Consider the following 26,464-nt stretch of genomic DNA (forward strand, 5'->3'; position numbering starts at 1 on the left):
AATAATATTAACATGTGCAACTTTCAGGTTCACCACGAAACACCTGAACGACGAGACGACCCCCAAAGCCGTCAGAGCGATGCTTCAGTAACGTTTTTTTTTTTATATGAAGAGGATCGGTTTCTGACCTCAAGAGATGTACATGTTTACATAATTTAAGGACTCGGTGTTAATACTTGTGTGCATTTACATAGTCATTCCCTCCAGGTTACTGAAACTTATAGAAAATGTACCTTTATTCTGAAATTAATTGCCTATACTCTTTGTTTGTCGAAGCACAAATTAATGACCTTTCAGCCTTACAAACTGAAACATGCAAAATTGCTTGGCGCTTGCAACTTTTGAAATCGTTACTCCGGTTACCGCAAGTGAAAGACTGCAAGAGGCGAAATCACTGGTTGTTCAGTGTCATCTGAGAAGCCTAGTAGGGTAGCTGTGACCACTTGCATACTGAGGTGTTGTTGGTGAGTTTTGGTGTTTAAATGGTTGTTTTCTGTGAGCAGTAACTGACAAGAAAGGTGGTGTGTGCGCCACAAGAAATAAGTGTACCAAATGTGTGTATGTTTTTTTTGTTGTTTTGTTTTGTTTTTTACATTTTAAACCATGTGGCAGCAGAAGTGGATTTTTTGTGTGTGTATGTGTGAGTGTGTGTTGTGCTTTGTTTTGGTTTTTTTTGTGATATTTCAGCGTCTAACATAAATGCATTGCTTGAAAATACAGCTTTAAATTCAAATAAAAAAATGTGACAGTAAGTATTTTTAACGTGATATGAAGTGGATCAAGGTAATATTTCCCTCGAGGTATCCTGTCTGCGTGTAGCATCCTGTCTCTGTTGAAAGAATGAGCGGCGTTTCGTGGCCTACTTTTTGGGTTTTTCAGTTTTTTTTTATCTCCGTTCTCACACTGACAGAGTTTGAATCTCACGCGTCGTGTTGAGACTCCTGACAATGCCAAAGCAAGGCCCCTGCTCGAGGCAGCCAACAGGTCTGCCCGACCATAAGAACTTTCACACGAGTGCGAGAAGTAAGACATTTTAAGCGTTCGATCGTCAGTTAAAAGATACAGCGGATCAACGTTTAAAAGCAGTTGCTAGGATATGCTTTTGAAATTTTTTATATCTAGTTTCGTGGTTAAAGTTAAAACAAAAGTTAAACAAATTTTGCCAGGTTTTGTAACAGCATCACAGTTTTAAACTGCCTCATCTCTCAATGTTAGGGAGTAGCCTATTCTTGAGTTCCATCATGCCAATACATACTCTATATTTTTTTTTTCTCAAAGTTGTACTGACTGACATTTTGCAGCCTTGAACAGTACCCTTGATGGCAGTTGCGAATTTGCGTAGCTGCAGTTAGGATGTCTTGGTTTCTCAGATCTGGGTTGAAGCATGCCGTTAATAATTAAACATCCCGTTCAGTCATTGAAAGTTAGCGACAGGTTTCATTAGTCTTGTTTACCGGTTCGTAAATAGCAGTTTTCTGAGTAAATGTACTGGCTAAGCCTGGCACGGCTCTATAATCATCTGGACGAGTTATTCGCGTATTAAATGTATTTGGGGATAAGTAAACGTAATGAGGTTGGGGCTTAGTGGATAAATGGCTTTGAGTGTCTGTGGCGATAATAACAGGATGATGATGTCGCAGTAAGTGTGGACCTATCGCGTTTATGCAGGTTTATTTTTACTGCGTGGCTGCACATCAAAGCTACTGAAGCACGGCCGTTTGCGTGCAGTAAGTCTTCTAACCAGCCAGGCTCTTGCGCGTGTAATTACCCTGGTGATTTAGCCAACGTAACTTTACATTTATATCGACCGGGACGTCCTGCTGGATTGAGGCTCCGCAGCAGTGGTGTGGAAGCTCTGTGATATCCAGAACCGTTCGCTAAATCGCCAGGTTTTACTCGCGTAACGAGATCGGCCACCGCTGTTCGCTTGCATCGAGTTCCTTGCTTTGTCTTGGCAGAAGTGATCTCATAGGTCATTAAAAAAACTATTTTCGATGATGTGCTCACATACAAACAAAAAAGGATAATTAAAAATGTAAGAGAATGTAAAAGGAAATTAAATCTGTTTTATGCACAGCCTGTAAGAGTTAAATATGTTTAAAGTTTAAAGGTAAAAGCCGTTTTTTTTTTTTTTTGGTCCCTGCCAGTGGCTGACATGCATCTCCACTGCGTGCTCTGGACAAGGTTTACAAAAAATATCTAAGAATTGACCTGCCATTTTTGCAGCCTGAAAAGGTGTCGTTCCTTCCAAAGCAAGCCTGAATGCCGTAGATATTATTTTTCTTTTGATGATCTGAGTTGTACGTGTGAAGACTTGTCAGTATGAGAGTGTTTTTTTCACAGGACTGAAGTGCTAGCTCACACAGATGGGGGAAACTACATTAGGTTGATGGAGGCTAAATGCTAGGATACCTGCCTTGAGCTAAACCTGTGTACTTTTATTTATGTGTTCTTTTTTCTTCTCATACCATTATCTCCTGTTGATAATTGTTGACCAAAGGGGCATTATATATAGGTGGATACCCAAGATCTTTGTGCTTTTGTATGCAGGAATATATATCTTGAAATGGAATAGTAGGGATTACAGTATTAACCACAAGAAAATGGAAAAACACAAAGGAGAACAGAAAATTGTGTAAATGAAGTTGTTCTGAATTTGAAATGCCTAAATTATTCAAAATAACTAATAAATAGAAGTGACAATGCTGGGCTGGATATCATTTGTAGTGGGAAGGGTCTTTCAGTCAAGTCGATATTGCTGTTGAAAATTGTGTGTCCTTCAACTAAATGATGCATTAAGTGATGGAAAGGTTCATGAACTGTACATTTTTTACAGTCATATTTCAAAAACCACTTGTGTCTCCTGAAGTCGGCATTGGGGCTTCACACATCGTCCATGTACCACTTCATACATTCCAGCATTTACACACGTGTATAGACTGAAACTAAAAATCTACAATTACTATACGTTTGCTTCATAAATAAACATTAGCCGTAACTAACAAAATGTAGACATACGCACCGTATATACAATGCCCATGATATTTAATAAGACAATTTTAGTTGTGTGTGTGTGTGTGTTTGTGCGCCCACACTATCCTATGTTGTGTAATCAATGCATTTTTTCCATGATATTAATTTAGTAAGTTGAAAACTTGGATCAGTGCATATGGTTGAACCAAATGAAGTAATCCCATCAAAAATGTTTTGTAAAATCCCCTCCAGTGTAGCTAAGAGACGCCGCCTTTAAAATGTGTTCAAAATAAGCTAATTGCAGGTTACATTAAATATTAAAAATGTTTGTTTTTAACTGATGCTGTTCTTTAAGTAATTTTGGAAGAAAAAAAGATTAAATGTTTATCCTTGTTTTTGCTTTATATTGCATATTGAATGGATGTGTGAACTGAAAATAAAAATTGGTACATTTCTCCTGCTCGTGTTGCGTGCTTTCTGTATTTCATTTGATACTGATTTCAGTTGTCTCGGTCAGCTATTGGCCAAGTGTTAAAATGTTGGGCCAACAGTATACATAAGGAATGTGGTCAGGTGGGATGGTGTGAAAAGTTTTGTTTGCATGTATTATAATTTTATAGTTTAAGACCTTACTATAGTTTCAGTATATTGCAATATATTAATTTCTATAGGAATAACATACCGGTCAATGTGTAGGTGCACACTGGCAGATGCTATAAACGGTAAATATTCATGTTTGATTAAATGGAATAAACATGTTAATAACTGAACGTCACATTGTGTCATTGAAATTTGGCGACAGTTTCGTTAGTTTTGTCGTTTATCGTTATTAAAGAGTTAAGTGTGCTGGCTAAGACTGGCACAGCCCCATAATCATTCAGACAAGTTATTCACTTAACGTATTTGGAATAAGTAAAGTAATGAGGTTGGGGGGGCACAGTAGATAAATGACCGTATTAACTGTAATATTCGTAATTGTGTTTGAATAAATGGACCCATCGCTATATGAGATTAGAGGGCTTGGGGGTGGGGGTGGGGGGGTGGGGGGGATTGTGCATCCTTTGAATAATTTCCTGTCCGAGTCCGTTGTCTAATCTGCGATGACGAAAGTTTGGGAGGAACAGAGGGCTCTGTGAGGACTTGGCACAATCTCAAAACAGGAAGCTGCTGCAGAACTTCCTGCAGAATGCCTACCGCGCAAATCCATTTTCCTAATAAGAAAAGCATGCAAAGAAAATGCATGGGGTTTTTTTTCAGATAAACTGAAATCAGGGTCTTGCACTGTTGACCGCCACTCTTCAGAAACAAAGATGGGCTCTACTGCATTACCTCCAAAAGACACAATTCCAGAGCATTATGCCAGTTATACTCACTAACCCAGGACCTAACCCAGCTTCATGGTATACATTTTTTTTGTGTGTGAGTCTGCCTCGATTTTATTTGTCGTTTCAGAAATGTGTGTGGGTAAAAAAATCTATGTTTGGCAATTTGCCATTTAAATGTAGGGCGATTAGCAGTTTGTCTTGTTCTAAAAGCACTGATTTTTCACATTCCAGTGGGGAAGTTAATGTGTCATCACTTTTTTCTTCAGTTCCCCAACAGAGGCGGTAAAATATTTCCAGGATCCAGGAACAAATCCAGCCTTTTTTGCCTGAATTAAAATGCCTGTGAAGCCGAACTGAATAAAATCGGTACGCGGTGCGGTTGGGTGAGCTAAGCCCATGTAATAATCACATTACCCGTGTGATTCACGAGGGTGGAAATGGGATAAATAAGAAATTTGGCGATGGAGGAGCAATAGCTGTGACTCCTGCAGTACCCAACTGCACATGCAGTGGTTTGTGGCTGCACACTCTATTCACGGTTAGGCTCTGGAAAACGGCCCTGCTGCACAGCCTCTTGGCTCCAGATATCCATGACCTGTTCTGCGAATGAGCACTTAGTAGAGGGCGTTCGCAGGGGCAAAACGAGCAGGTGGAAGGACTACACCTGCACGACGGTAAGCGACTGGGCCGGGGCGAAGCTCGGAAATGCTTTGCCGGAAACGGCGAAGAGGTCTTCACAAAGGACCGTATATGAAGGATTTTGTCCATCTGTTGACGCGTCCCTTTTCCATGAGCCGATTCGCCCTGCATTCCCGAGGCTCGTGGGCAGGGACTTCCGCTGTGAAGAGAGAGAGGGAGAGAGAGGGAGAGAGAGAGAGAGAGAGGGAGAGAGAGGGAGAGAGAGAGAGAGAGAGAGAGAGAGAGAGGTCTACTGTCTGGGAGGCCTGTCGGATCTGACCTCTCCAGGACCTGCTCTGGGGCCTGAGTGCCCACATGCACAAAGCACTCCATTGGCAGTGGCTGTTGTGCTCTCACTCTATTGCAGTCCATTTAATCAGGGGGGTCAGGAGAAACAAGCCAGCCTCTCCAACCACCAGGCTTCCAGGTCAGAGGTTATTTAGATGCCACATGGCCACATTCAGCTGCCATCTGTGGGAACAAACGCGCCCGCCATCTTTAAAAAAAAAAAAAAAAAATTTAATCTCTGGTGACTATTACTCTTTCGCTTTTAACCGCTGCCATCTGTCGCTCCTTCTTAAACGCGTTGGGTTAACCGAAAGTTGTGACGAGCCTTTGATGTTTTTCAAATGAGGACAAATATGAATTTTAAAAGAAAGCGCAAATTTTTTTTTTGTTGCGCAAACATCGCGGAGGGTCAGTCACTGCGTTCCTGCTCGTTCTATTTGAAGTTGGAGAAAGGGAGGAAAGCCTTGCGTGCCTAATATTCAGTTTGCCAGAGGGGGGAAAAAAAACTGAACTGGTAAGGAAAACTTAACTGCCAAATTAAAAATAGAGCTTGCCTTCACAGACAGCGAGAGCTCCGGTCTCGTCTCATCTCATCGAGCGACTGCGTGACGTTCTGGAGGAAGGTTCCAGCACACAGCGCTGTAGGTCACTCTCATGCGCACAGGGGGTCTAGACGTACCGCCCGTCTTCTGCGAGCGCTGAGCAGAAGAAACGCGACCCGGCTCGTTTTTTGGATCGATGGCGCTGCCGCCACGACTCGCTCGGGCGTCTCCGGTTACGGACTCGCGCCCAGGATCCCGAATCGATCCGGGCAGGAAGTGGCGGCGGCGGCGGTGGCGGCGTCTGCTTCCCTGACACCGGTGACAAACCGAAAGTGTCTGGAGCGTCATGCTAATGCGACGTTTTCAAAGAATGGATCGCCCCCCCTGCACGTAAATATCAAATCAGGATGAGCTGGTGTCCTGTAACTGCCTGGTGCCCTTTTCCTGGGGATCCCCAACACAGAGAAATACTATGACCTTGAATCAAGAGGGAAAAACCTGGTGATGTCTGAAACCACTGCTTTTGCATTGACTGCATTCAGTGTGTGTGTGTGCATGCATGCATTCTGTGTGTGTGAATGAATTCTGTGTGTGTGTGTGTGTGTGTGTGTGTGTGCATGCATTCTGTGTGTGTGAATGCATTCGGTGTGTGTGTGTGTGTGTGTGCATGCATGCATGCATTCTGTGTGTGTATGAGTGTGCATGCATGCATGCATTCTGTGTGTGTGTATGAGTATGCATGCATGCATTCTGTGTGTGTGTGTGTGTGTGCGTGTGTGTATATGCATGCATGTGTGCATACATGTGTGTGTGTGCACAGTCTTCCTCATTGAACAGCAAAGGACCACCTCAGCTTCTACTGGCTCAGCTTAAGGATGAGGGGAGGAAAGGCCAGGATGTTTTTGCTGTAAACATTCTTCTGTAGTGACTATCATTCATCAGGCCCCAGCACGGTTCCATCTGGAAGCATGGATCACGTAAAGTCAAAATACGCCCGTGTTTGGTTTCCATTGCCGGGCACGCTTGGATACCCATGGCAACACTTGTCTTTATGTTGGTCACACAGGCCTCTTACAGCTCCAACTTCCTGTAAAAAAAACAGTCTTCTGGAAGTTTCCAAAAGAAGAGAAGACTTGAGTCAAGTCAAATCTTTTCTCGAAATGACTTGACTTGTGCAGGCTTACCGTTCGCCACTGAATGCATCAAGGGAAGATTACGAAAAAATGTGTCACATACACACACGCAAGCATGCACGCATGCACACACACACACACACACACACACACACACACACAGTAAGGACATAGGCTTATGACTTGGTGATGTGTCAGTTTTGTCTGGTAGAATTAAGACTTTTTTTGTGAAATTCAATGTCTCTGTACATCATGTCTACTTATGCAGTACCTTGGATTAAAGTATTTGTGCAGGTAAATATTATTTTTTCAAACTTGAATGAAACAGAGCAAGAAAGCAAACCCTTCTTCTCAACATGTGTTCCTAGCATTTCTTCTCAGCACTGTAATTACTTTTTCAAGTTGGTAGAATACAAACCATTAATCATCAGGTTTGATCCGACGAGCTTTCCTTTTCATATGTTAAACAGCAAGACAGGAGTAAGTACGGCCACGCAGTACATCAAAAACGTAATTGGACGTGAGATGTAACGGCCCGGCATGCGGAGGGGGCTCCGATGCAGCCCTAACTGTTTCTCGATGTGAAACCCTGGAGCCCTTCCAAGTATAATGGATATTTTTAATTCGGGATCCTTTACATCAGGTCGTAAGAATTCCCTCCCGCAGTTTTCTCTGTTTTCCATTATTTTTATTTGAAATTCAGATCTATATTTACTCATCGAAAACACATGTTCACATCAAAAAGGCAACAGTGGTCTCACTGTAAATTCAATTGAAGGTGCATTATTCAGGCGCGGAGGTAAGCAGTTGTTCAAAAAAAAAAAAAAAAAAACTAAATATCCAGGATGTGCGTTTTTCTTTTCACCGCCCCTCCGCCCCTCTTGAAGGTCACGGAAGTTCACCATACGTCCCGGTCCGCGCTGTAATTGATTTGGATCACGATGAAAGGTTTGTTTGGGCATTTGGTAGCACAGAATCAGAAGCAGGTCGGGCTAATTTACCTTTTTTGTTTTTCCTCGGCGTTAATGAAGTCCAGATCTCGCGCACATTACTCTTGCCGCCGTTTGTTCAGCGCAATTAATTGGACATTTTATAAATCCGTGGCTTAGCCGAGGCAACTCCGTGGACAAACGCAAGAGGTGGGGCCCGACGCGTGGAGAGTGACTGCTTTTGATCTTGTCGAAGGTCTTGGCGGACACACACACCTGGTGCGAATCCAAATGCAAACTTAGATCGGCTCCATTAATGACGCTGCATTCAACCTACGGAACGTTAGCTGTGCCTGGACACGCACTGCAGCAAGCCTCGCATTGATAAATGTGTCATTTATATACATGCTTAAGGACATGCAGGATATGCAATCTCCTCAACTTTAATGAAAAGGAAAACGTTTTTTTTTTTTAAAACTAAATAAAAACAAAAACCTGATATGCTCCGGCAAAGGAAGGGCTCCGCAAATGCATTTCTGGAATATTTGGAAGATCAAAGGGCACCAAACAGGGGCGCGCGAGCTCCAGGCAGTGCATTTTCTGAGAACCATTCCCAGGGTTACCGAGAGGACACAGGAGGGGGGAATGAAGAGAAGCACCACCAGTCCGCCGCCGCGCTCAGACGGACGTTTCCTGGCCGGTAGCGCATAAGGGTCCCCTTTTAACGAGTCCAGTCCACCCGAGGAGTCTCGGCTCTGATGTCATGGTAAATTCCTGCTGAGTGCCGACAGTTTCATAAGACCCGTATGCTAGGAGGTGGTCGCGCTGTGAGGCCCTGTCTGTGTCTTATGGGCAGGCAGGCAGGCGTGGCCGGTAAAATAAAAACAGCAGCTTTTAATGCTTCTTTGTCACGTAACATAACCTTCACATTTCAAACAGGGTTTTATATATATATATATATATATGTGTGTGTGTGTGTGTGTGACGGTTTATCTGGCTTAAATAGCTATCGTTTCATTTTGTTGCAGCATTGCCGTTTGATTGTGTTGCCTGTGTCATAAGATGGTCTTGCTTTATCATTGAGACCCTGGATGTTTTGATGTAATACAAGACATCCTGGGATGTCAAAAACATATTGCAGTGAAAACATTTTCAAAGATTTTTTTTTGTTATTTTATTTTATTTTTATTGAATGTCCCTAACAGTATTGGTTTTAGTACAGTAGTTCTTGAGATTAAGACCAGAGACGTCCCCCTGCAGGGGACAAATATGAATTGCTGGGTCTTAGGAGGTTATTATGGGAACTCACAGCAGAAGCAACGAGAAGTCTGAATTCTACAGGACGACCTACCTACTGCGTGCCAGATGGACCACTAACAGTCGACTCAAGACATGTTTTTGGTTGTTCATGGTGAAGGAAGTGGTACGAGAAGATGTGTACCGTGTTTAAAAGCTTGAAATCACAATCATTTTTTAAAAAATCCGTGGAGAGCTTCATCAGATGAACGTTCTAGATTTAAAGGCCAATGAGAAAGCGAGAGAGAAACCGATTTAGCTCGTTCAATTACTTTGGTGCGGTAGATATGATGGGCGTAGGCCTATTGGTGAACTTTAATGCTGGTGCTTACCCGTATTAGGCAGATTTGTGTCTTAATTTGGGGGGAGGGGGATCTGTTTCATGGCGCAGTGAGCAGGGGATGTAAGGGGGGGGAGTTTATGTCCAATTAATGTCCTGTTCCCTTCCCTTGTAAAGAGCGGTTACTTATTCAGCCTAATAGGGTTTCTCTCCGGCGCTGTCCCGCAGTCGTTCGCTCACCGCCCGTCCCGCTCCGTACGGGGCTGTAAGAGTCTGTTCGGCGACGAGCACAAAGAGGATTAGGTCGCCACTGGTGCGCGACACGTAGCTTTCCAGGCACCTCTGGCTCAGCCTTCGTCAGGAAAAAGGAGTTTTTCTACACTTTCCAATCTTCCAGGGTAACCAGCGGCAACCACGTGTTCACTTAGCAGGATCGGCCCTTTTTGGGCGGTTCATTTCAAACCCTCAATGTTGAGCACACCTAACCCCTACTGCTCTGGCGAATGAGAGGCATCAATTGTAAAGCGCTTTGGATAAAAGCGCTATATAAATGCAGTCCATTTACCATTTACCATTCCTGGAGATCGGCCCTCCTGTGGGTGTTCATTTCAACCCTAATTTGGCACACCTGCCTCTACTGATTAGCAGCTCAACGATCTCTAGCTGTTGAATGGGGTGTGGCTTTGTTAGGGTTTGAGTAAAAAACCTACAGGACTACAAGGGTAGATCTCCAGGAACAGAGTCGGTTACCACTGTTACAGGGCCTAGTAAACACTGTGGAAAAGCTCAGCTATGTTAGGGTTGATATTTCAACCCCGGTTTTGCTGACGTCTCATTTATGGCTTGTCAAGGGTTTGAGGTGGGGGTGCATTCTGCTCATTGATTTGGTGTCTGGTTGCCATTCTCAACTGGGCCCTCTTGCTTGTGCTTCGCCACAAGTGGTGATAAATCTGTTGACCAGGCGCAGGCTGATTTTCAGATTTTTCAGCTAAAATTAATGCCTTTTAATCTGAAAGGCTGAGGGACGTGGAAGCTTAAGATGGATGTTCGCAGAGATAGAAAACAGTTCTGAAATGATGTGCTCTAACCTGACATTTCAAAGCATTTTATTTAAGCCTCCTGTCCTGGTTAGCTTGGGGAGTTGTGCCAATAGGCTGTATACTTCAGTCTGTAAACATGCAGCACTGGCCAATCGTAACGGTAACTGTAGCAGTGAGCCACCACAGTAAAATGCTCATTGTAAAATCCGATCTGACAGAGACCATTTAACTCTAATAAAGCGCATTTAGTCACATCTAGATTTATATACACTTGGTCAAGAGTTAATTTTCTGAGAGAATTTTTTTTTGCTGTGTTGGAGATTTCAGCACATGCTGTGCGTGACAATGGCGTGGTGGTATTAATATTAGGGGAACAGAAATAACAATGCGTTGTGGTGTTGTTTCCGCCTGCGCTACTTTACATTTACAGGAAGTGCACTTCGCTTAGGAACAGGGAGGTGCTGTATGGAGGACTGCAGAGGAACAAACTGTGCCGTTCTGTAGATCGAGCGAGGCTGAGAAACGAGGACATGTCACATCGGAGCTGGGGGGTGATTGGGGGAGGGGGAGGGGAGGGGGGGGGGAGGAATCGGGAACAGGTTGTAGGCGCTGTCAGATTTAATCTGCTTCCTCCCCAGAGTGTAAACTGCGCCGCAGAAACCGGCGGCTAATTCGCCCCTCCGCAGGCATCCCGGGTCGCCCGCGCTCTCGTCGGGACGGATGATGTCATCCTCCGGAAGGTTCTAGAAGCTCGCCGAAGTCATTAGGTGCAGGCTTTGGATTTTTTATTTATTTTTTGGTTATTGTTATGTACCGGTGTGTTGCACGAGCGCTGAGTCATAATTCTCCACGCCGGCGACAGCTCGCGCCATACAGTCTCGCGAACGCGGCGCACGGACCGACGCGCGAAAGCAAGCGCTATTAAAGGAACGTGACTTCATACCGCCAGGTTTATTTTTTTTTGGATTGGAGGTGTTTTAAAAAAAGATAACAGGGGAAGAGTGTGGGGGGACTGGGAGTGGTGAAATTGCACTAAGCGAGGAGAGGAGAGGTGACGTTGTTTTTGGAATAATTTTGTGCTTCTGGTTTCGTGAAATGTACGGGAGAGAACGTGAGGTGAACGAAACTGGAGGCCAACACAAGTATATCTCTCGGGCATCTTTTCTGCACTCTTCTCTGTCACCATTAGGAGCAGAATACCATTGGGCATAATACATTACAGGCTTTTAGCAGGCGCTCTTATCCAGAGCGACTTACACAACTTTTAACAGCCGTTTATACAGCTGGATATATACTGAAGCGATGCAGGTCAAGTACCGTGCTCAAGGGTATGATGGAAGTGTCCTACGTGGGAATCGAACCTGTGACCCTTTCGGTTACAAGACAAGCCACCTTACCTGTTATACTACACTGCCGCCCACATCTTATATGCTGAATATAAAAACTGAAGGGAAAGAAGAATATTCAGGGAAAAGCCTGTCTGAAAAAAGTAAGTAGGATTTTTTTAACAGGTTGGAGTCAGGGTCCAAGCACCAGTGCTGCGAACTTCCGTACAGCCTCAGTTCTGATTCTTAGTCTGCACTGAGAACTGCCCAAAGGCGGTGGATAGCATCTTCCAGCCGCAAACACAGCAACTCCTACATATCGCAAGATCTTTCAAAAACAATGAAAAACAACAAGCTCCCCAAAATGGACGAGGTTTGAACTCTGTCACTCTCGAATTGTATTTATTTATTTATTTATTTTCAAAAATGGCTTTCTGGGATGCAGCAGGGAAAGGAGCAAAATTAGGCCGATAAAGGAAAGGCATCTGAGGACAAACGTCCTCTCTGCTCTGCCCGGGCGTCACGTTCACAGCGGCGCGTACTGCGGACTGCAAATCAGAGAAGAAGAAGAAGAAGAAAGAAAGAAAGAAACAGGTCATTAGGGCCACCGCAGAGCTTCACATGAAAAGGCCGGGCTGGTGCTCTGACACACGCGCCAGCGCTCGCAGACAGCTTCTGTTTCGCCGAGCCGCCCCGCCCGCCGCATCCTCCCCGAGGGCAGCGACGAGAGAGAGAGAGAGAGAGAGAGAGAGAGAGAGAGAGAGAGAGAGGAGATGAGAGAGAGAAGAGGAGGAAAAAGAAAGAGAGAAGAGAGACAAAGAAGACAGATCAGAGCCAGTTTCCCCTCAAGACTTGACAGGGACTTCATACCCGCCCAGACCGAGCTCTTGACCACACGACTGGTGCTGATAGGTTGTGACAATGCCTCCACCACCCCCCCCCCCCTCTTTCCACAGCTGCCGGTACCAGAGAACACACAGAACCGTTTAGCCTCTGGATTACCGCTCTGGGCTCCGCAGGCTGCCGCGGGACCCCCCGCCGAACCCAGATACGGAGTTTATAAATTTCCAAAACAGCGAGCTGTCATCGGCCGTCCGCCTCGCCAGCGCCGACAGCTGCGCACCTAACGAGGAGCCGAAATAATAATATTTTAAGCCGTCTGAAGGGCCGCGAAGAGCCGGGCGGGGAGGGGGGGGGGGGGAGGGGGGGAGGCGTGAACGGTGGGGAAGCTTCGATAACTACGGCGATCGCGGCGCTGCGGAAACCCGCCGGACGCAGAGGGAGGAACGATGGAGAACAGCGGGCAGCGTGGGGGGGGGGCGCGAGCGTGGGGGGGGCGGAGGGGGCGAGAGAGGGGGAGGGGGGAACGTCGCGTCTCTCCAGCGCTCGTAACTGTGTTCTCAGCCGTAGCGTGCGCGGGAGAACACGGCCCTCGTTCCCGCTGTCAGCGCCGAGGCAGCTGGGAAACGTTAGATGAGCCGAGCTACTGTGTTTCGCTTTCTGTCAGAACCCCGGCCCCCATGCCCCCCCCCCCCCCCCAACAACGCGCTTGCTGCTAAATTTGCAGCTTTTCTTGGCTTTTATAGAGGAACTGCCTTTTTTTCTATTTAAAAAAAAAAAAACGACATTTCGACATTTCAATCAGCAGAAAAAGTGATGATGAAAGAAAGAAAAGGGGAAGCCGTGTTATTTTTTTTCCCCTCAAAGGAACATTTACTGGAAAATGTACTGGAGCCAAAAACAACGGCCAAGGATGGAGGGACTCAAAATGAGGCTGGGCGTGTCATTCATATTCATGTGACGATGAGCAGTTTCACCTAGACGCCTATAGCCTTGACCTGACGCATCTCCAGCAGAAGTGCATTATCCAGATAATATATTGAAGTAAAATATATATTCAAGATAGCATATCGCAGTTCATGGGATAGGCTATATACAATATTGCCACAGTGAAATAGTTATCAGTTTTTTTTTCCCCACAATAACTTTTGCAGTATATTCTATTTCCAAGGGTTAGGGCCTCCTACTGTATTCAGTGACTGGGCCCAGCAGAAATGCTGTTCACTATACGCATGGAACCTGTCAATTATTAAACAACAGTCATAAAAGTTATGATCAATTATTAAGACAAAAAGATGCACGTTGGCAGTCATGTTACTGTCCACAAACCGTTATCCGAGCACAGAACCAAAGGACGTCTGATCAATAGGCGCATTACTCATGCTCAGATACCTTTCTGATTGGTATTATAAAGCAGATGACTGGTGAAGATGTGCAGCTGTGGCGGTGCACAGTAACGATATCGGGAGACAATGCCGTTGTTCTAATCCTGCACCCCGAAGTAAAATGGAAGCCTCACTTGGGGGTCAGACCTTGTCACTCTCGATACTCGTAAGACTCTGTGCGGTAACAATGTTTCACAGTGAAGATGACTGTCGAAGAAAATAAACCACCAACTGTTTCCTTGTTCTTCTCTCTTTCCGAAGGACGTTAATTGGTCACCCTAGGTTATTCTTCCGACTCCGTAAGGACAGGAATGGTCGTTCTTTTGTCTGAATGAAACAAGCGAATTCTGCAGGCAGCAATTGCAGAAGTGGTGCACAAACTTAAGTAAAAAATATTTACTACATTAACCAAAAAAAATTGTAACCTACTGCCTGTCCCGAGTGAATTTCCGTTGGCTTGTTACATCACACCCTCAGCTTCGCATCAGAACCAAACGCCATTAATCCGTGTTCCAAATGACATCTGTGATCACTGTTAAACATATTCACGCACACCACATATAGAACATGCCCAGTCACAGCTGCATTATATAACCTAGTTACCTCAGGTGGTATCATCTACAAGAGTGCTGTTTCGTTGTTGTGTTTTTTTTCTTATGTGAAGAAGTCGACACACTGTAATTGTTCAGGTCAGGATACTTTCAGGGTGGGTTCTACTGAAGAAAATGCAACGGGTGTGGTTTAAATTCCACCGAAGTTAACTGCTTTGTGTGCATCAGGTACATTATGTTCATACCTCGGTGAAAAGCATGAGGTCACGACCGTCTTGTAGCTACTCATGCGGTTTTCATGTGACAGCACTCTTGGTATTTTGGTATTAATATGCAAATTCTTCATTTTTATTTTTTAAAAAGCTTTTTTCAAAGAATGTTCCTTGTGGGATGCAGTGTCGGGTTAGCATGCGGGACGTGTCCGATAACATTAAAAGGAGGGACTTTCGGTCTCGAGCGTGCGGGATTCAGCAAGGTGGATCACCGCTTTCTCTTCTCATTTCGGTTATTAAACGGGATCGGTCACGCTTAGGCGCCGAGCCCGTCAGAGGCGCGGCTGTCCCTTTCCGCGCGGATTCGTTTTTTGTTCAGGACGCGCATCGCACGATCGCGACGCGAAACGGCCGTCTGGCTCTGCCTGCCCGCTCACCTGCCGTCCCGCAGTCACGCAGATGGGGCTCACTGGGGAAGGCGCCGCTATCCCACAATCCACCGCAGCGGGTGTTTATCTAAGTGAGCCTTATGTAACACGATGGTTTCTGGACGCACTGGCCACAAAGGCTCCGTTTCTTCTGTAGGCTATGTCAGCGCTGGCTCACCTTAATTGGCTATTTATTACAAACGAATAAAAAACTGCTTCTGTGCTACCGCATACTGATGTGAATGAATATGAGTTAACTCGGGGAGGGAAAAAACAATGTCTAAATACAGTATTTTATGTCAAAAGATAATGTGCGTCTGCAGTAACTATCTTGTTCATTGAAATAACGATTCAGTTGAGTAGTTGTGATCATTATGTTCTCATCAGCGAGCTGCAGTAGGACATGCACACTGTATTAGGAGCACTTCAGCATTTTTCCAGTTTAAAAAAATCTGTTTAACCCTTATTTATCCAGATTAGTTTTTTGTGATTCAGGATCTCTTTTGCTAGAGAAACCTGGCCAACATGGTGACATGATCTTGGCATGTGCCAGTCCCGGGAGGAGTCCTTGTATGTTGATTGTGACTAAATATTCGAGAAATGCAGTATACATGGCTGTAATTGTAGTAGTTGTCTCTTCCTCATCAGTATTTTAAAAGCTATATGACATTTCTACAATTCTTACAAAAAATTTTTTGAAAAACAATTCAGTGACTCTAACTGCAAGCATGCACCTGCTAGCGAAGGATCTCCTGATTGCAAAATGACATCATCCTCCATTGCCACTATTTTTAGGTTTGAGAAAGAATATAAAATTGTATAGTGATTCCTAAATAATTTTTTTTTTTTCAAAATGCAAATGTAGACATTTGAATAAATCCATGCACAGACACTTGAATGCTTTTATTGACTCCAAGTGAACTAATCAATTGTCCGGCAGACTTCCCGAAGCATCCTTACAAAAGCACCGCCTCTTAAACCACGCCCCCTTCCCCCCCTCTTGCATAATGGCTCCTGTGGCTGTCCCTCAGACCGGCTGCCGTGGTGATCTCACTCGGTCTCCGGCTCAGGCCAGTTACTGAAATACAGCCAGGATTTCATCATCCCCCCAGGATAACCCACTTTGCAGGGGAGGGGGTGGGGTTTGAGGTGAGGGGAGTGAGACGGAGGCGCAGTGCCTCAACCGGGCCCCTAGGTGGCAGCGCAGGCCTTTCGCGCCGCCTGCTCCTCGGAAACTGGCTGGCACCAGCTGAAACCGTCGGGGCTGTTGCCGCCGCCGCCGCCGCCGCCGCCGCCGCTAACACAGACGCGGGGCGCAGACAAAAGAAACTGCAGAGAGTCAGCGGCGTATAGCGGCTAGCCGCCGCTCGCCGCCAGCATCAGCAGCTAATCGGCCCCGCTGATTCATCTGCAATGCAGATCCTATCAATTTTCCCGCTGTGACAGCAGCTGGCTACACGCTGATTAAGGCTATTCGAGGGGGCTTAGAAAGGGGTGGGATGAGGGGGGGGGAAGCATCAGTGGTGAGGGGTGGGTCAGGCAGGAGGGGTGGGGGGGGGGGGATTGAAGGGGGGGGGGCGGGATTAGGGGAAAGGCAGAAGTAAGGACCGAGGGCATAATGGCGGCAGTGTGTCGGAATAATAAGCCATAAGAAAAGTAGCCAAAGACAGGAGGAAGTGTGGAGGACCGCCCTCTAATTCGGCACCTGCCGCGAGGTGGCCTGCCGGGATCCCGAGGGGCGGGGCGCGCGGGGGGAGGTGTTGGGGGGCGGGATGGGAAGAACGATGCTTTGTTTCCACGTTAGGAGGCGTCCCGCGGAACGCTCGAAAAAATAAATCTGATTTGTGCACGTCCGCCCTGAATGACACAGTGCCCTCAGCTGGCACGAGCGTTGGGACACGTCCTCCTTTTCAGGGTCCCGGCAACCTATGGATCCGTTATATGGATTTATTTTAGTTATTTTTTTGAAAGTGGATTCAAATTTTGTTCCGGACGCTGGTTGTGATGAAATCCTGATCGCCCCCCACCCCAGTTACAAGTGTTAGACTGTTGCTTTTAACAGCCGCCATGACTGATAGCGCCATACGTCAAGACGTTTGGACATTGTGGCTTTAAACCCGTAACCCCCACCACCCCCCCCCCCACCTCCATCCCCCCCCCCACGCCGCTCCGTGTCTCTGGATGCGTTTCCATGGCGAGTGCCGTCCTGTTTGCTTGCGCGGTAAACCGCGTTTGGGAGCGGCAGTGTGTGCGGGTGCCTTGTCTCCTTATCGCACACTTTCTTGTTTTTTTTTCCTCTCTCTTCTTTTCTTTTCTTTTCCCCACACCTGAAATGCAGTGAATGGGTAAGGGTTCGTACACCTTGCCTGGTTTCCACGGAGAAAGCCCCTTTTTTTTGTGTGCGAGGGACACGTAAACCACAGTCTCGCCGATAACTGCGGCGAGGTGAGATCTGATGGCGCTGATCTGATTGCAGCGCGCAGCGGGTAGACACCCGGGGTACACCTCTGGCAGTTAGGCTTCCGCGGCTGCAGGAAATGAGGGCCGCACTTTGTTTACGACCAAACATTGGCCCTGGTCCAAAAAGAGATTTTTTTTTTTTTTTAAAGTCTTAACTGACTCTGCACCATGAGGGGCCAAGTGGCATGAAAATGGGGCCAAACGATTCTTTTTGAATGGCGGGACCGTGTTCGTTAAGAATTCATATGCTGTGTTATCTCTGAATAATTCACGATCGGGAAAGCGTGATTGCTTTGCATTTCCACACCACTCAGGTATGGATTAGAGGTAGAATCAATTTTTAATTAATTTAATTTTTTTTTTGCCCTGGCCCTGGCGTCTGGCCTTATTTCCTTTTCTGTTCCACGATGACATGACCTGCCCCCCTGACAACCTTAGAATGTTGAAGCGGCCAATCAGAACTCAGGGGCATGAGAGGGACATAATGAAGCTTTCCTCTTTTAAAAAAAAATACAGTTATTAAAAAGCACTCTCCGGAATTCAGATTACTTGAGTAGAGAGCTATGCTGATTGCATCTAAAGCACCTGTACTGGTCTCCGTATGCCTCCTGGTTCACTGCTTTGCCTGAAGAGGGATTCAGAATCCCTTAAATTATTACCAAATTTTTAAGAGAGGCCATTTTACGTCTCTGCTGTTTCCGTATCTTCATGCCAACGGCAAAGAGCGCAGCGATGGAGGGAAGCAGAATGGTGAAGAATATTTGATGCTGAACTTGTGATGGAATGAAGGACTTCAGTCTTAACAAACCGAATCCTTCTGTAATAAAGGTGATGTGGGAATATCTATCCGGCTAAATGTTATTAACGAACTGTTCCCGATGTCACTTAAACTGCATTTAGTGTTTGCAAGCTATTGTGAGTGCAAGTAATTCGATTCATTATGTCCGTGAAACTGTGAAATGACTATATCCACCGTTTTTTTTTTTTTTTTTGGGTTGAGAAAAGTAGTCAAATTGGAAACAGCAGGAATAACAAACAGCTGCTCTGATCAATGTTCTTAGGATTCATTTAGCGGGCCCTGGGAGGTCTGCTAACTCATTTACAATAATCAATTTTAGTGGATACAGACAGTTTAAATCAATGTTTCCCTGTCAAATTACCCCGAGCTGGGTGGTTGTCTGTCTCCCTATGCTTGTTTTCAGCTTAATTTCCATATCCAGGAATGGTGTAGGATGCTCCTATTTTTACACATTGTCCATCTTTAGAGAGTGATATTTACTATATACTATATTTAGTATTATACATTGTGTACAGTGTGCACACACAGTGTTAATATATCACACCATGGTTGCCGTTGAATCAGGTTTTCCATTAAACGTTTGGAATGTGTAAACCTATATGCTTGGCGCGAGGGATGGACTCTTTTTACCTTTGCCCCAATTCCCCCGAAAAGCTCGTATTTGGTTTCAGCGTTTCCCCGTTCCCCGCTCCATGCGAACGGCGGCAGCTGCTCCGTCGGGACGTCTCTCTCGGCGGTGACCCCCCCCCCCGTCTCGAGGTTTGGGGGGTGACCTTAAAGCATCCTCCGTACGGCCCTCCACTTGGCCTGAAGCGCTCCTCCTAACGACGCTGTCCTTAATCAGCCTCTTTGTTCTTCTTCTATTGTCTGGAGCGCTCTCTCTCTCTCTCCTTCGGAGGTCGTCTCCAGCGCGACCGCGCGTTCCGTCGTGATGTCACCCGGTCGGTTCGGAGAGGGGGGGGGGAGGGGGTGATGTCACTTTCTATCGCTTCCCGCCGCCTCGGACCCGGCGGAAGCCGGTCTCGCTTCGGCGTACCCCGAAGAAGCCGCCTGGTCGGGCCGGGCCGACCGACCAATCGCGTCGCCTCGTTTCCCCGTTCCTAATATCACACTTCTGTGTCTCGTGCACGGTGTCGGCGTTGCGTGATTTATCTTGGCTGACGTCCTCGTGATTACAATAAAGCCAAAGAGGGAGTTTGAGTGGGGGGCGGGGATGGGGATGGAGGGGGGGGTGCTGGTCTTTTTAACGCAATATGATAAATGATTGTTTATTTCTATTCAAATGAAAATATAACACGCAGATTAATTAATCAGATAGGAGGGAATGAATTAGCCGAGCCCTTCTCTTTGTGCGATCCTCACTCTGCGCACTCAATCTCGATGGCAAGGAGCTGCTCATTATGCCTAAGCAGCAGATGCTTGGGGCTACGGACCTGATTAGAGAGAAGGAGAGAGAGAGCAACAGAGGGAGAGATACAGAGGGAAAAAAATACCTCATCGGTTCATCTCCTCTTCTTGTCTTCAGGCATGTGTTTGTATATATATATGTGTGTGTACATATGGTAACTGGTGCGTGCGTGTGTGTGTGTGTGTATCTGTGTGTGGTGTTCATTTCTTTGGTACGATCCGAACCCTGCGTGGCATCAGATGTGGTGCCTGGATTGCCGGTGATTATGGGTGAGCGGTGAAACGCGTTTGTGGGTGAAACCGGTCGCCTTCGCTGACGGACTGAGACCCCGAGGCCTCCAGTGACCCCAACTTTGCGCTCTTTCAGTAACTTCTTGAGCGTCCGTTTTAAAATAGTTCCAGTGATACGTTTGTGTCTTCCGTTTCCTCCAAACTGAAATCTTTCATTTCGGCCATTTTCTGTCCCACGGTGGCATTTAGGCTTTGAACACACCGTATGTGCGGTCTACAAATGGACACTTGGGCAGACACTGAAAATTTAAGGACAAAGTGCCGTGTGGTTCAGCTGAATACAGGTCTAAACGTGAGCGTGAATGAGGCTGTTTCTGGTCTTTCAGCCAGACGCGCAGGCCTGTTTCCGCAGTTAGGGTCCTGGTCATGGGCATTATGAGATTAAGCGAAATTGCCTGGATTCAATCAACGTTTTGTCTTTAACTTCGAAATTCAAATCAAAGCAAGAGTCGCTCTTTTCTCATTCGCTAGCATAGCTCGTTTTTTTGCGATTGCCGAACCGCGTTCGTGAACCAAAGAGTTCCCTCGCATTTGGTTTGAAAGTCAAAGTTAAGGACAAATCTTGATTGAATCCAGGCTCATTGTGTTTATTCCCCTCAGCCCATTGCAGATACAGCATTAAACTTTTATGCGGCAATTTTGAGGCCCCGCGCTAAATGCAATTTAGCCGATTTTGCATTCGATTGATGGATGGATTCATTGATCTCCACGGTTCAGATGTGCTGTGAGGACATCACTCTGAGCCTGAAAGCAGCACTGATAAAATTCAAAGGACGAATATCCCTTTTGGATGTACCTACTTGAGAATACATAAAAGACCAGTTGAGGGAGAATTAGCCAATTAGGGATAAAGGTTAATGTATGCGAGGGTGGACCTCCTGCCCATATCCTCTCCTCCATAAACGGGGGGTATTTACATAATCTCCTTATTCATATTGGTGTCATAGCTTCATCGCCTTCAAATGACTCAGCCACATGGTGATGATAATCGCATTACCGTAATAATCAGGATACAGTAAGCTGATGGACTCGGTGCATTATGAAAGACATCTGCATTAGTTTCACAGATAGCCGTTTAACCATGTGTGAAATGCACGTATGACCGAGCGCAAACGTAATAAAAAAGGTACATGTGTACACACACACGCACAGACACACACCGCGTTCACACACACGCACAGACACACACCGCGTTCACACACACACACACACCATACGCGCGCGCGCGCACACCACGTTCACACACAGGCAGGCACGCACACACACCGCTCACACTCACCGCTCACACACACGCGCACACACACACACACACTGTTGCTGCATCACGGGAGGCAGCTGTTCTGCTGGGGGGTGTTGAGGTTCAAAAAGATTCTGCCTGAGCGTGTGGCAGGTGGCTGTTGTATTCTGTGAGGAGCTCGGACCTGACAAATCACCCAGCTGTATCCGTATTGTCTGCCGTCGAGGTTAAGCCAACTTTCACCTAGACCAGCACCATGGAAGGTAACAGCTGTACTGTTTCAATAGAGAGTGTCCAAATATAGCTAGACAGAATATTTTAAGGATGTTTTTTTTTTCCATTAAACCAGACACATTTGTATTTTACCTTTATATACTAACAAAGACATTTCTTTAATCTAAAGCATTCTAACAACTGATTGATTCTATTCACGAAAGCTTGTTAAGAACAAACGTTATTCATTGACAAAATATGCACAACCTTAGAAAATAAAGGTTATTGCTGTGTGTCGATGCACGCACCAGCAGCATCAAAAGATTAGCTTTAATCACAAGGCCATGGGACGTTTCAGAGTCTGAATGGTAAATACAGCTCAAGATCAACCTTGGCATAATTAAGCCTCGTATACCAACATTTCCCCTCCTAATTTAATGCAGTGGAGCAGAGGCCTACAGTTAAATCTGCGCAGATGTTTAAGTGTTTTCTAATGTGCGGCAAAGCTTCATCTGTTCTGTCCCACACAAAGCCATAATGACAACTTAAAAGGCATTTCAGTCAAGCCATTGCCTTTGATGGTGTAAAGATATGTCCTGTTTCTTTCGCGTTAGAGGGAGGGAGGGAGGGAGTGGGGAGACGGTATAAATCATAACAGATCTGAAAATGCTGCTGCGTTCTTTGTTCATTAAAAAAAGCACACATCTGCGCAAGCTGATTCAGAAACTACACCTCTGCTCTTTACTCGCAAATGAGCAATAGCCCTACCTGTCACTGTTTCCGTCCGCCAACAAAACATGTCATTTCACACACGGGTAATAAAGTATACGCTTCAGAGGAACATAAGAAACGTGACGGCGTTGTGTGGCTACAGTATGAATTTCAGCACGAGCGACGGCTTGAGTATTGTTCTTCGTATATATGACATTATGCAACGTTTTTTTTTTTTCAATCGCAAACATTTGTTTTCCTGCAGTGGGTGTATTCTTCCGTGGATCTCATTGTTCCAGTTGTGTATGTTCTCTGTTCCGTTCGGGTGAGGACAATGGAAAGCCGCAGTGGGTCTATCGTAAACTTGGACAGCGTTTCAAACAGACGCGGTTTACAGACACGGACCTCCGCACAGTTCCGGGCTTGCCCGCGCGCAGGATCAAATCGGGACTTGCACCGCCGGATCCGCTGCTTCTCCTTCCTTTTTTTTTTTTTTTTGAAGTGTTTGATGACGCTATGCTAAGTAAACCCCTGAAGAGAAGGGTACATTCCCGGCACATTACAGTAAGACTGCGCTGTCATGAAACCAGGATCAAAATGAATACTGTCATTAAAAAATAAAAAGGTCTATAATCATTTCGGTAAATCAAAAAGAGAAAAAGCTCAACAATTCAAATCACAACTAAAATAATAAAACTTAATCTCAAACCGGGTGGTTTTGAAACCACAATGCGTGACGTGATGAGCCTACGGATTAGGATCAGCACCTGAAACCTGCCGGGAATTCATGCCCCCTCTCTCTTGTTTTTAATGACAGCAAGCCTTTCCGCTTTGCGCTTATACTTTTATGTTAGCCTATTATGAATATATAAAAAGAACGGTTATACTTTAAAATAATTCTGAACAAATTCTGTGGTATGTACCCACAACCCCCACCTCTAAAATGATTGGAATTTTGTCCGTTTCATGCAAAGATGGAGGCAGGGGGTAATGTTAACGGACAAGATCAAACGTAATAATAAGTCAGCCCCCTAACCTATGAGAATCGATTCCCAGTATTTCACACTTAGCAGGCCCTGACACAACTCACTTTACACTCATAAAAACGCATGAAAAGTGCATACAATGGTAGGCTAGGCTACAAACGCTTGGGTGGTACCCTATACAGTATAGGTACATAAAATTGTACCCCAAGGCCTGCAATACATAATTCATTTGTACCTTTTCTTTGCTTGTAAAAGGTACTCATTAGTATGCAAATAGAATATTATGTAGGCTACTTTTAGGGTACACTTGGCAAATTTGTTCCCAAAGGAACTAAAATATACCCCCACTGTACCTTTACACAGTAAAATATTCAGTGTTGATTAATCTCTGACAGAGTACATATGAATCAAGTGGGGTGTTGATTTAACGCTTAACTTCTTACTGTGTGTTTTTTGAGAGTGTAGTTTGTTTCCCTCCTCACTGATCACGGACACTGTGTTCCTTGTGCCTCTCTCCAGCAGAGAAAAACATTGAAAAAGCTGCGAAACATTTGATTTCCCGTTCACGGGAAAGAGATGGAGGTGGAGGAAGAGGAGGAGGAGGTGGAAGGGAAGGGAAGGGAGATGTGGAGGAGGGGGGGGTCACAAAGCGGAAGAATGGCTGTTAAGTTCATTCACCGCCCTCCGCGTCTCCTTGTGGAAGAAACTCAATATAAATGTTGTGGTCTTGGGGGGGATACAGCGCGGTGCCTCTTTAAGAGCCCACATCGTTCTGCATCTCCCAGCTGTTCTGAATGCTGATGACGGAGCTGGCGTGGGGCCACGGCCAGAGCCTCAACTGTTCCGAGTCGCCATCCTCGGCCGGCGTCCAACCCTCCTCCCGCATGTGGTCCCGTCCAGCATTCCTGGAGGCTGAACGTTTAAATTTAATCCCGCAGTAAGGCACTCAGCTGTCCAGGAAAAGAGAGAGAACTTTTCCCTGCTGAATTACGTGTTCTTGTCCTTTTTTTTCCGTAACTGGAAGTGAGTTGACACTTTGGCCAGTTGCCTTTGTCATTTCTCAACTTGAATTCTTCTTTCTTACTCGCTTTCTAATTTCTATGCGGTATTCCCCCCGTTTTCACCTCAATTTTGACGAGGAATGTCATATATTTATATCAGTGCTCATTTGCGGCAACTTCCGCTATCGAGCACAGTAAAGCGCGTGAAACCGCTGTCGCTTCTTATCACGCGAGTTTGCAAGTGGGGCTCTCGCTGACGTGATTCAGAGAAAAAACTCTTCACGCGCAGCTCAACAGATGCACTTGCACGGTCCCTGGTGTGCGATAAGACGCTGTCATCCTAGACGACTTGAAACCAGTTTTTAATAACCAGAGTTTATTTGAGTTCAGTGGGGATCACAGTGTAGCCTACTTTCAGAGTCAAATGCCAGAGCCCTCTGTCAGAGTTGATTAAACACTGAACTTGTTACCGTGTTATACAACGAGAAACTTACGTTGGCCGAGACATCCAAAGCAGCACAACGTTATCGCAACACTAATGTAGGCTGAATCGGCATTCGAATGCAAATCTTGGTCGTAGGCTAATTGAACACTTCCGTTGTTGTTGTTTTTTTAAAATGCAAAATGTTTCCGTGATGTCCATGTGTATTCGATTGGCAGTTGCAGTGCAATTTGTTATTGTATTACTTTTCTTGTCCTCCTTTTTCTTGTTTTTGTTTTTTGTTATATGTTGATATGTTTTCCGATTTGTATTCGCGTTGTGGTAATGCTGCGTGGCTTTGGATGTCTCAGCCACCGTAGAAACCTCTCTGGCTTCCTCTCCTACGTTTAATTGAGCCGTATTGCACGCGTCGCGTATGCTTTTTGGAGGCGCAGCTTTAATACGCACAAACACCGATGCTGTTGTTTTAATCTGTCCGTTTTTCTAGATGCGGGAGACTCTTTAGCGGCTCTCGACAGCGAGAGGTGCGATGTGAAATGGCCGGCTGGGTTATCGGCTCCCGAAGCGGTGGGAGCATGAGAAACTGGGGCGCGGGGATGCGTGAGAGCTTCTGGGCCTCCGCCAGAGCGGCTCCGACAGCCGTCCGGCTCGACCTTCACGGGGCGGAAGCATGGCTGCCTTTTAACACACTCATCCTACTGTGCAACGAGGAGGAGGTAAGCGGGGACAGCTGAGGCCTCGCTTCCAGGAAAACGGGTATTGGGAACCACAGACTCCCTTTAGGAAAACTGCCGTTAAGAACCATAAACTCCCTTTAGGAAAACTGCTATTGGGAACCATTTAACTCCCTTTAGGAAAACTGCCGTTAAGAATCATAAACTCCCTTTAGGAAAACTGCTATTGGGAACCATTTAACTCCCTTTAGGAAAACTGTCATTAGAACCATAGAGTCCCATTAGGAAAACTACCACAGGGAACTACAGAGTCCCTTTAGAAAAATTCCTATGGGAACCATTGACTTCCTTACCACAGGTCAGAGAAAATTAAATGCTAAAAAATTTACCTGGATATTTTTTTCCCTTGTTGGAAAAAAAGGGGATGATTTATACTTTTTATAATTAAAGATATTTATTTAGCTTCAGCGTGTGTACGTACTGTATAGTAGAGGTGGCCCACAAAAAAAAAAAAAAAAAAAAAACCTTGTTATCCCTCTGACAAATTAATCAAGAGCAGTGTGATTATGTAGCATGTCATTAGCGTGTATGTGTATGATTGGGTGGCTGATAATACTGTGTGCGTTACGGACATGGCTGCAATTAACGGCATCGTTTGAACCAAGGGAAGGGAGAGCATTGTGATGTCATCCGAGCAATTACCACGCGCTTGAGAAATGAGTGACCCCGATCGCCCCGGAACCCAGTACAATTCACTCCTGAATTCACTTACCGCCTAATTATTTTAATCAGCCCAGCGGCACGTTATTCCACACCTCCAAACCCCCTTGCCCCCTGCCCCACCTACCACTACATGCTACACGCACACACACACAGCATACATGCACCCACACACATCACGCACATGCCCACACCTCACCACACATACGCACATCCACGCACACACCACACGCAACGCACCACACACAGAGGCATATGCAGGCACGCACATGCATGCACACACAGACGCGCATACACA

The 26,464-nt window shown here is 45.7% G+C and overlaps 1 protein-coding gene and 2 long non-coding RNA genes across 5 annotated transcripts in view; 2 read left to right on the forward strand and 1 right to left on the reverse strand.

Annotated features, from left to right (window-relative positions):
• Positions 1-3,429, forward strand: part of LOC135257562 (CYFIP-related Rac1 interactor A) — a 39,553-nt gene extending 36,124 nt beyond the window's left edge. For all 3 annotated transcript variants that reach the window (XM_064340406.1, XM_064340409.1, XM_064340408.1), the window contains one exon: positions 28-3,429. In XM_064340406.1, coding sequence (XP_064196476.1) covers positions 28-91 — 64 coding nt within the window. In that variant the 3' untranslated portion in view covers positions 92-3,429. The remainder of the gene's footprint in view (positions 1-27) is intronic.
• A 4,361-nt stretch (positions 3,430-7,790) lies between these two features.
• On the reverse strand, positions 7,791-8,688 carry LOC135257563 (uncharacterized). Its single transcript, XR_010330671.1, has 2 exons — positions 7,941-8,688; positions 7,791-7,859 (listed from the first exon to the last, which is right to left on the reverse strand). It is a non-coding gene; the product is annotated as an uncharacterized LOC135257563 (long non-coding RNA).
• LOC135257564 (uncharacterized) lies at positions 8,494-25,913 on the forward strand. Its single transcript, XR_010330672.1, has 2 exons — positions 8,494-8,634; positions 25,260-25,913. It is a non-coding gene; the product is annotated as an uncharacterized LOC135257564 (long non-coding RNA).
• Positions 25,914-26,464: the final 551 nt, after the last annotated feature.

Source organism: Anguilla rostrata, chromosome 6 (genome assembly GCF_018555375.3).
Source record: "Anguilla rostrata isolate EN2019 chromosome 6, ASM1855537v3, whole genome shotgun sequence".
Lineage (NCBI taxonomy): Eukaryota > Metazoa > Chordata > Actinopteri > Anguilliformes > Anguillidae > Anguilla > Anguilla rostrata.